Consider the following 10,211-nt stretch of genomic DNA (forward strand, 5'->3'; position numbering starts at 1 on the left):
TTTGATTGCACTCCATTTCGCAAAGTGCTGTGCCGTACGTTGTAACAGGGAAGGGGAGGCAAACATGCATATGAGACCCGGAATCTTGTGCTAACCATGTGGGTCCGAGATGGCAAAGCCCGACCGCAGATGCCGATGCAGGAGGAAGTTGATCAGAAGATTGTGGCAGAAAAGGCACACCGTTCAGGTCGACGGTTGGAGTTGGCGTCGCTGGGGCAAATGTGCCGGCTTGCCGACCTCTCTTAGTAATATGATTACAATTTTCGCCAAGTTGGTAGTAGAAGCGATGCCATAATACCTAACACGCTTATGAGGCTCACTTTAGAGTGTCAACGAGACTACTTCTCTGTAGACAAGGGAGTATGAATGCTTGCTCCCCATCGCTTCGTGAATGTTAAATTACTCTCGGCGCTCACATGGATAAAACTGCGAATCCTTGGGATCAGTTGATGTGATACCGCAGTCACTTGGTCGAAATTTTATGTTTGTTGGCCCTCATATTATTGAGGCGCCCAGCTGCTGAACCACTATCTTTTGAGGCAGACAACTGCTCAGGTGCGGAGCAATTGCTTGCAATGCTTCATAATTTGTAAGTCGCTCTAGGCTGGGCAATCTTGTCACCGCTCATTAAAGACTTTCTTCTGTCTTTTTTCGAAACATGCATACTCATCCTGTGTGTTGTGGTGTATTTATTCAGAGTAAAAGGTTTGAGACGAGTTGGTTGATAGTGGTGATGTTAGCAGATATGAGTGAGGCCTGAAATGTGAGGATGACTAATCTAATAGAGTAGGTTGTAGCAGGTACTGTTTATATCACTAAAATGAGGGATTATTAAGCAGTGGATGGTTAAAGTCATAGACTGTGTTCAAAAGGGAGAGAAAGAAGCATTAACATCTTAGGTGCCTGTAGGCAAGTGCCTTGAACAAGAAGGAGACGCCAAGAAGTACCCCAAACCCACCCGAGAGGGGCTCGCCTGCCTTATTCTAATCCGCTCACTGATCAGTTGACGTTAATAATTAACTTCCAACAACATCCCACCTCGTAATTAGCAGTATCTTCTCTCCCACCTCAACACGGCTACCACTCAACGGGTTAGACGAAACTATAACATGGGAGAGATTGCTTGTTTTCCATCCTCATTGCCCGCACCTCCGGATGGTGTACAGTCTCCGGCCGCCGCAGACGCAGATTCCTTGAGCGACCGCCCCTTGAAGCGGCCTCGAACTGCCTTCGCAATGTACCAGCATTCAACCCTCGTCCAGCAACATAACCGACTGAATGAAGATGTCATTGATGATTGCGTGATCATCATAGCCAGCTCTTCCCAGCCAAGCTGGATATCAGTCTCCTCCTTGTCCACAGGCGCAGAGGCCAATCCAGCACCTGGAGCGCATCTCATCAAGGTCCTTGATCAATCACAGAACAAAGTGATAATGCCGTTGCATCTAAATAACAAATGGGTTCTAGCTGTGGTGAAACCGGGAAAAGAAACTATCGAGACATGGCTTTACGATTCCATCCACTACACGAAGCACATGCCTGCGGCCGAAGCCCGCATCCGCCAACTGTTGGCATCTTTGGCATTTCGATGGATAATTGTTTCCTCCAAGCGATGGCGTGCCCTCAGCAGAAGAATAGAGCTGATTGTGGTTTGCAAGTCATTGTCAACACTGCTTACCTGAGCGCCGAACTGCCCATCCCCGCACGAGTTAACACCAGGCTCTGGAGAGCGTTGATTGCTGCCATTGTCGTGTTCAAGAAGAATGTAGCTGCAAATCCCGAAATTGAGCCGCAGTATCAGTCACAGTCGCCTCACGAGGGATCATACATGGCCCTCGATCGCTGCTTTCGAGATTTCTACCTCGACGCCGACGACATGTTGCTCTCCGTATTGCCTACAGTGCCCCATGTGGAAGGTTCGATAAAAGACGAGGCGGATGCCGATGCGCATTTCAAGGCCGTGACAGCTTGGCATCGAGAAACTCAGCGGATATTCGCTCAAGCCAAGGAGAAAATTGCTTCGTGGAGTACCGAAATGCGCCAAGTGAATGGGGCAAAGCAAATTATTTCCATCCTCCACAGAAAGTGCTCATCGATTGTAAACGAGAAAGATGCTAAAATAAGCATGTTAGAACTCAGGATCCATAATCGTCAGGCTGCAGCCCGCAGAGGACATTTGCGTTCCTCAAAAGTCTTGGATGATTTCAAAGAGCAGCTAGGCAAGGTCGAGGAGATGACAAAAGCCAACAGGGCAATCTGCAATATATGGTCCATGATGTTGGCTGTGCTCATCAAGGCTGAAGAGACTTTGAAGACGAGGATAAAGATGGGAGGGATCAGCTGAGTAAGTTGTTTATTGTGGGGGGGAAAGGCCGATATGCAATTGGCGAATGGTGTGTTTTGTGATGCCATGACTTCCTTCTTTTCAACTCTTTTTTTCTTTATTTGGCGTTAAACTGAATGATACCCTAGAAGTAAGCAACTCTGGCCTCCATGCAAATGGCCAAAAACTAGCTCTCGTTCTTTCTCATCATCTATTTTAGTGGATTTTGTTTCCCCTTGTATTTGCAACTTGCGCGGTGAAGTGGGTATCTGAGTCGACCGTCATTTATTTCTTAGCAGCAAGAGTGTGCGACACCGGGGGACTACAACAGTGATAGATTGCGATGTCACGGTCGTGAGTGAGAACAGATGGGGATTCAAACAGCTAGATACTCGGGTGCATGAGAAGCAGTAGCATGGAAGCATGAAGTAATGGAAGAGGTGGCACAGTACAAGGGACTGTCATGTAGATGACAACGAAAGCAATGCGCTGAATGCGCCCAAGATGACCCTTCGTTTCGACCAGAAGCCAAAGGTTCGTTATTACTTACGTCTTACATGAACCCTTTTAACAGAATTTCTTTTGTGTGGTTTAGGCTGAGTTTGTTCAGCAGGCGGAGCACTTCATGGCTTGATGGTAGATAACTTGTCGGATTAAAATCTGTCGGACAAACCTGTCATTGTCATCTATCGGATGGATTCTCAGACTACAAGACAGACAAGGCCCGTGCATCTGGAGTTGAACCGGCCAAAATGTCATTTGCAACGTCCCATTGGACAGAGATCAAAGCGGGGTGCCACGTGGACGCGGTCAAGGTCAGGTCGAGATTCATCCGACAAGTCTTCACCTTTCCTTCTATCGCATGTATCTCGTTCTTTCCCTATCAACACCTCAATCCATTCAACCTGCCGCTTCCGCCTTCGCCTCGCCTCAACAGTTTATCCGCCCATTTTCTCACTTACAACAACAAAACTACAGAGCCTGTCGCCCCCTTCAACGACGACATCTATTTGTACCTTTCTCTGCATTATCAGATGGAGAGCAGTCATGTCGACCCGCCCACAAGAAAGATCCTAAGTCGCTGGGATATTTCGAATCTCCATGAAATTTTAGGTTCCGACCGGTCGCCCAAGCAGTTCAGTAATCATCTCCGCCACAGCCTCGCCATTCTGGCGCAGGAAACATCACTCGACCAAGCCCGGTCATGGCTGGCCACCGAAATCGAGACTCGCCAAAACGATTCGTACCGGAACCGGGGGCCGCCACGGAATTTCCTTACCCACGGTGATGTCAAAGGGGTCCTTCAGGCACATGTAATTTCCCCTTTGTACCCGTTTCAATTATTGTGGTGCTCATAATTCTGGCGTCACACGACCGAGAACAAAAAACTCGGTGCGAAGAGCTAATTGCCTTCTTTTTTCATGCAGTTCCCTCACCGAGATCCAGCTACCAGAGCAAGATCTTCTTCGGTGCAGATCCAATCGCCCAATGCGACACAACCAGTCAGACCATCAGGCGTAGACCGTCTTCAGACACTTGCGGCCGCTGCTGCCTCGTCAGAAGCGCAGCAAACGACACCCCGATCAACTCGCCGGCAGTCAGTGCAAAGTTGGAGTACGGAGCCTGCAGAGAACCGGCAACAATCAACACCCCATGATCAAAGGCGAATTCGAGACACAATCACAGTGCAAGAGACCCCCTGTCCTCGATCATCTTCCAGAATGTCTCCTCTCATTAGCCCCACGGACTCGCAAGGTCGGCCCGCGAGCCTGCTGTCCAAGTACAAAAGGAAGAAGGCGACTATGCTCGCGGAGCTCTCAGAAGATATACACGAGCTAGACCTGCGACTCAAAGTCGCTCAATCTAATCGCAAATTCGCCGAACACGTCGAGAACAAAGCGCGCAACGAATTACAAAGGTTACAGCTTGTTGAACAAGACGTTCCTTCCGAAAGACAAATCGACGCGAATATTCGAGACAGGCTACTCTTGCAGACCGCTCTCAAAGAATTCACAGAGAAGCATCGAGTCTTGATCGAAGGGAGGCATCCGCAGGGGTCAAATGAGAATAAAAACGCAGATGACAGCCAACTATCTGAGGAGCCCTTGGAGGATCACCAAAGTGGATCTGTGGCTTTTCACATGGAAAAGGCCGCGGCAAAGATAGTTGAGGAAGTAAGGCAATTAGAGGAGGATAAGTTGGCAATCAAGAAAATGAAACAAGCCGCTGCTGATGCAGTGAAGGCTGCTGTGGAGGAGTTGTCGAGGAGGAGAGATGAGGCGCGCGCTATGGCTGATCTTGCAGAGGCGTTAGAGGAGGAGTACAATGATGCGGTTGCGGAAAAGACGTCCTTGGAGGTTTGATCATTGGTTTGTTTACATTTTGACAGGACAGGATGTACGAGGCTTGGTGGTGAAGAGGGGTCAGGTATTATGAAACAAACCGACAGATGAATAAATCCAACAAATCTTTCCGACATGAAAAGCCCGATATGCGTCTAAGAGATTGACAAGATCAACTCGACAGGCAGCTGCCGCCAAAGTTGAATGGCTATTGCCGAACTGGAAGAAATTCAGGTTGGCGCCTCCTGGAAACCCAAGGAAGAAAGTCAATCAGAATTAAGTAACCACCCCATCTTCTGCCTAAGTTACACCGGAGGCACTCCGCGGCTAATTTACCTCACTGTCAGCTGATCACCTGTCGCCTTCGACTCTTTGTCCTCTTTCTTCACCACTGTCATCAATTTCTTTCAGCCGGTGATTCTGGTCGCTATCTCTTCTCTCGATTCACCAGCAGTACTCTCAACTACAGCCCAGTCCCCTTGATTCAGCCTTTCTAAACCAGCTCCAATCCAACATGGACCTGCACGAATCCAATTTTGGACCATGGTCTCTCACAAGCTCCAGATGGCACCCAGAGACAGTTGAATGAGTAAGTCAGCTTCTTCTCTTGTGCAGAATGACGGACAAGGATACGTGGATTGTAGAAAATTCTCAAGGAACATCAGAGTTCGACGCCTAGTTAGGGATATCAAGAACCAGAAGCACTACAGAAGACATCCTACGAGCCACAGCGAGGGTAGCAACTGCGTACCTCCATCAAACACCCCAAGCACAGATGTTACGATGTTCAGAGACCTATGATATGTATAAAGTAAAACAGATGGTAGCCAGTGAGAGATGCACAGAGAGGAGTCGAATGTTGGGAGTTTCGGCTGCCGACACGCAACTATTGCCGTCAGAGACGAAATCTGGAACTGCCGATTCAAATCAAGATGCGCTTCAGAATGGCTTCTCCCGTCCCAATTCGCCAAGACAGGACGGTTTATCTCCATGGCTACACATAATTCATAGTGCAAACGGAATGCGAATGGTGGAATATGGGTGCTTTATTCCGCGTGACCAACACGACAAGGCCAAGAAATAGCTCAATATTGGTGGTAAGCGCAGCCAACAGCAGTAACATTGTCCCTAAGGAAATAACTCTCTACTTGCATTACACAGCGATTACAGGGAAGAACCAATATAGCCGACAGATTAGTAATTCGCCAGAATGAGCCACTGGGTAACGATCCTGCCCTTTTCAACACGACTATCAAGCCTCATCAACTGAGCCACTGAGCCACAGCGCCACACTTGTTCTCCTTCCTACATCGTCTCCCACGACTTTGGCATCTCTCTTCACTCAGCCTCGTCCCAACAACCACTACCATTTACCCTCAAACAAAACCACAGGGGACAAAGACAGGTGAGTTACATTATTCTGATATCGGTTTTCCCCTCAATCGATAAAGCATCAATCATACATCATATCTCGAGTGTATCTCTCTGCCTCCCGGACTTCTCTGGCTAGCCCAGACGTACCTTAGTCAACACGACATCAACGTCTCTTCTGGCCCTGCTTTGACGCATCTGAGACGAGCCTCGTCTTACTCAAATGTTCTGAACTCGCAATCGCTATTATCAAACGACTCTTTCTATCTGCGCAAATCAAACCGCTGCCCATATCAGATAAACCCCCGACTCTCCACAAAATGATCGTTTGCACAGTCAGTATCGGTAAACCCTCAGACTTTCTCGAGTGCAATGCTCTTCTGACTCTGTAGTTGAATGAATTTCTCATGAACCAGGGTGGAAAGCGATGTGTGGCTCACACTCAATCTGCATTGCCCAGCCTGGTCTTGGCACTGCAAGGAAGTTCAGCTGACATGCTCGATGAGCTTAAGGCGGCATCGGTACTGTCTTGCGACGGTTTATTGGCTGAAAAGCGAAATTCATGTTAAAGTACTGCTCATCTTTAGCCGCGCCATGTTGTATTACTGTGCATAAAGCTAACCGTGTTTGCCTCAAAATCTCTGAACGTAAGCATGCTAACCCTGACTGGAGAAAGACCGCGCCACTTGATTCTTTCGTACAGCCTGATCTATTATAAGCCTCAATCAAAAATTGTCTTGAAATTCCTCGCAGGCTTTTTTTAAACTTCGTTCTCTGTTTTGCCGGCTTTTATTTGTTGGCTCTTACGCTGGTTACTCTTAACAATCAATAGTGCATCTCTCAGCGTTGCGGTATGGTTCTTTGGAAAATTGAAAAGTACAGCCGACCATGTCCGATTCATCAACCACCATTAACCGAAGCACCACGCCAACCGAGATGAAGCAGATCGGTACACCGCTGATAAAGGCGCGACCACTCTGTCCGCAGAATATGCCCCCTTCAAGCCCACGATGGCAGAAGATCAGACTACTTCTGCGATCAATAGGCCTAGGCATCACCTCTATTATCTATGGATCCGAGCCACGCAAAAGTGCCTTCTACAGATCACGTCGCGCTGTGCTAGCAGCCTCTGCTATACATGTTCTGCCAGCGACCGTATCAGCGTTTCTACTAACGTTCAACATCCGTGGATATTTCATAGGACGTGAACTGGAGGGCTCTAAAGGCCAGGATGACTTGAAACTTGGCGCTCTCCAGATTTCAGCAGAATTGCAAGTGAGTGGTTCATATTTCAAACTCTATTTTGCCGAATGCAAATCATTTGCCAACTTGTTCCACAGGAGCTCCTCATCACAGCCAGCCTAAGCGCCATTCTCTTAAATGTTATTCGGCGGCATCTTGTGCTCAAAGAAGGTGTACCACTTGGTTTTTTGGGATCTGACAAAGCCTTTGCGCAAGCCAGGTTGGTTTCTATTACAGCATTACCGCTATGATTGCTTAGCAGCTTCTGACTTGACCTTTTCCCCAGCTTCTTCTGGTCCGTCGAGTTTTGGGGCGGCGTTCGATCATTTCGTAACCAGAGTTGGAGACAGAAAGGGCCTCTAATAGGCTTGCTAGTCCTAAGCGGCGTCTTATCTTTGCTTGCTGGCCCGGCAACTGCTGTTCTCATGATACCGAGGATGATGGATTTGCCTATTGGGGGTAGCATCTTCTGGCTCAATGGTGAGAATCAATGTACCAGGGATAATTGTTAATGGAAATATTTTGCTAATCTAAACACCTCAGGGAGTCAGTCGCAGTTATGGCCCGATGTCTTAGAAGCAGACCTTTCCCTAGTTAATGATTGCTCTGCCGGCCAAGAACGCCTCCACAGGTTTAGATGTCCCTCTGCTGGGTTTCTTCCCCTATACAGTTATTATTCCCAATGGTTCAACTTTGCAGAAAACGTCTACAAGATACAGTTGGAAGAAAGCACGTGAGTTTTCAGTGTTTCTAGCTCCGTTTATTAATGCTGATATTCTCCACTTCGCTTTGATAGTCTCACGAAGAGTATGTACGTTGCTGGTGCCTTTGGACAGCAAGGGGATACTTGGACGTATACAACCCATGCTCCTTCTGCAGTGCTCCAAAGTGCCGCCGTATCTCTATACCGAGACGCCTTGAACAGCTTGCGGACGACCCACCCTGGAGTCGCCCCATACCCGGTTAACTGGATGCTCGCACAGACATGGAGGTGGAAACTAGAGACTCAGGTACCCGCAGTGAGGGTGGCTTGCCTTAGGCATGATCCCTTGACTTCCATTGACGAGGGAACACTGCGGAACATGAAGTTTCCTAAGTTAGATACAAACTCACTATACAGCGAGGAGCAGAAGCCGACTATTAGTGTCTCGATTGACGTCAGAAGTGCTGTGCTGACTTACTTGTCAAGCAACGAACTTTCGAACAATTCAGCTCTCTTTTTGGAACAACGATTGCCTAGTCCCCTTGTCATACCAATCGAATCACAGGCTGGCTCTGCAAGCTCTTTAGCATTGCTCATTATCGAAAATGAAACAAGAAGCTCCCGTGGTTTAGCCTTAACTACATGCACTGTCGATGCCCGTTGGGCTAAAGGCCGCTCTGTTGTCGAAACGAATGGCGGAGGACTAATTGGACAAGTACTTTCTTACGACTTTTACGGAAGTCGGTCTCGTATTGTCGTTGGGGCGGAGCTGGAAAAGGACGATAGTCCTTCTGCTTGGAGTGATTTTGATCCTAAGAAGCCAGAGCTGTATAAGTCAATCCGGATTCGATCTAGCTGGTATGACCTTTTGTTCCCGAGAGTCTCCGATTCTTCGTTACCTGGTGGCATTGTAGCCGATACTGATACAAAAACCAACACTTCCTTCACGCCTTCGCTTCTGGAGAGAATGGTTTCTCTAACGCAAATCCCTTCCATCAATACAACCAACTCAGACACTCAGCTGGCCTACCTCGAAATACACTTATCAACATTTTTCGCAGACGGGATTTCTCACACCGGTATGCAACGACACCTCGATACGTGGCGTTTCTTTCCGGCATGGGATTACGGATACTGGAAGAACGGTTCTGAGACTATATTTCGTAGTATGGTACGCAACGGTGACCCAGTCGAGACGTTTCCCCGACCGTCGGGGCTACAAGGCGAAAACGCGACGCGGATGGTCGTTAAAGCAATATTTACTGGATATGCTATGAAAATTCAGGGATGGTTTGACTGGGTATCAGCGGTAGTGCTTCTCTTGCACGCTATTGTTGCCATCGCTTCTACCGTTTGGCTTCTATGGGAAAGACAAGTAGGCGAGGGCTGGGACACGATCCCAGAGCTGGTTGCCCTGTCCCAGCAGTCGGCGCCCGCTGACGGTGGCGTCTTGAAGAACACGTGCGCCGGAGTGCGTACAATGAGAACTATGGAAGCCGTAGCCGTGGTAAGAAGTCAGTCGTTGGATGAGCCGGTGAACTTTGGTAAAGAGGAGCTATGCCTAAGGTTCCGGCATTCGTGGGAGACAAAAGTACCAGGTTCAATTCCGATAGAAGGCGAGAGATATGGAGCTTTGGAGTAATGATGAGTTCAATGGACTCAATTCCAAATGGGAAAAACACATCTTGAGCGAGAGAGCGTAGGATAGTCAATGAATTCATATTTTTTTTTTGATTAATAACAGCTCATTCACTGCATGGTCGGTTGATTCTAGCGACAGAGCAATAGTAAGCCGAAACCAAGCTTTACAAAGTGAGGCTATGGCGAGAGAGACGGAGATACAGAGATTGATAGAGTAGGAGATTAGAGTTAAGGGAACAGAAGAAAAGCCCCGTAAGGTTTAGGATTAGGGTCTATCTTTTCTTTTCCCTTCCAGTGTGCTCAAGTCGCTCAAAGTTCACCATAAAATATGGAGACCAAGGAGTGAGTTTGCTAGTTTCAGGAAACAAAAATTACTGGAAACAGCAGTTGAAGTCATTGAGGGCGATCTCCCAGACCTCGAACACATGGCAAAGCTGACTGGAAGACGGCTCCAACCTCGAAGTGTTGATGGGTGATGGAAGACGATTTGAACGGAGTGGACTTTGACACGAAGCCAGGTACCAATTCGCCATCGGCTTGCACATTTTGCAGTGTAATTTCGGCGAAGAAGAGAAGTAAATTACATTGT

At 48.0% G+C, this 10,211-nt stretch overlaps 3 protein-coding genes across 3 annotated transcripts; all 3 read left to right on the plus strand.

The window, feature by feature from the left end:
* Positions 1–3,357: 3,357 nt before the first annotated feature.
* CTRU02_215271 (uncharacterized protein) lies at positions 3,358–3,681 on the plus strand (the record flags this gene model as incomplete). The annotated part of the gene is made up of 1 exon (XM_070206422.1): positions 3,358–3,681. The coding sequence occupies one exon, from the start codon at positions 3,358–3,360 to the stop codon at positions 3,679–3,681; it is 324 nt and encodes a 107-aa protein (XP_070059913.1).
* Positions 3,682–4,044: 363 nt separating this feature from the next.
* Positions 4,045–4,686, plus strand: CTRU02_215272 (uncharacterized protein; the record flags this gene model as incomplete). The annotated part of the gene is made up of 1 exon (XM_036730550.2): positions 4,045–4,686. The coding sequence occupies one exon, from the start codon at positions 4,045–4,047 to the stop codon at positions 4,684–4,686; it is 642 nt and encodes a 213-aa protein (XP_036577793.2).
* Positions 4,687–6,924: 2,238 nt separating this feature from the next.
* Positions 6,925–9,623, plus strand: CTRU02_215273 (uncharacterized protein; the record flags this gene model as incomplete). The annotated part of the gene is made up of 5 exons (XM_036730551.1): positions 6,925–7,311; positions 7,377–7,498; positions 7,565–7,758; positions 7,822–8,011; positions 8,075–9,623. 5 exons carry the CDS (start codon positions 6,925–6,927, stop codon positions 9,621–9,623), a joined length of 2,442 nt encoding a protein of 813 aa, XP_036577794.1.
* Positions 9,624–10,211: the final 588 nt, after the last annotated feature.

Source organism: Colletotrichum truncatum (assembly GCF_014235925.2).
Source record: "Colletotrichum truncatum strain CMES1059 chromosome Unknown Contig_0014, whole genome shotgun sequence".
NCBI classification, from domain to species: domain Eukaryota; kingdom Fungi; phylum Ascomycota; class Sordariomycetes; order Glomerellales; family Glomerellaceae; genus Colletotrichum; species Colletotrichum truncatum.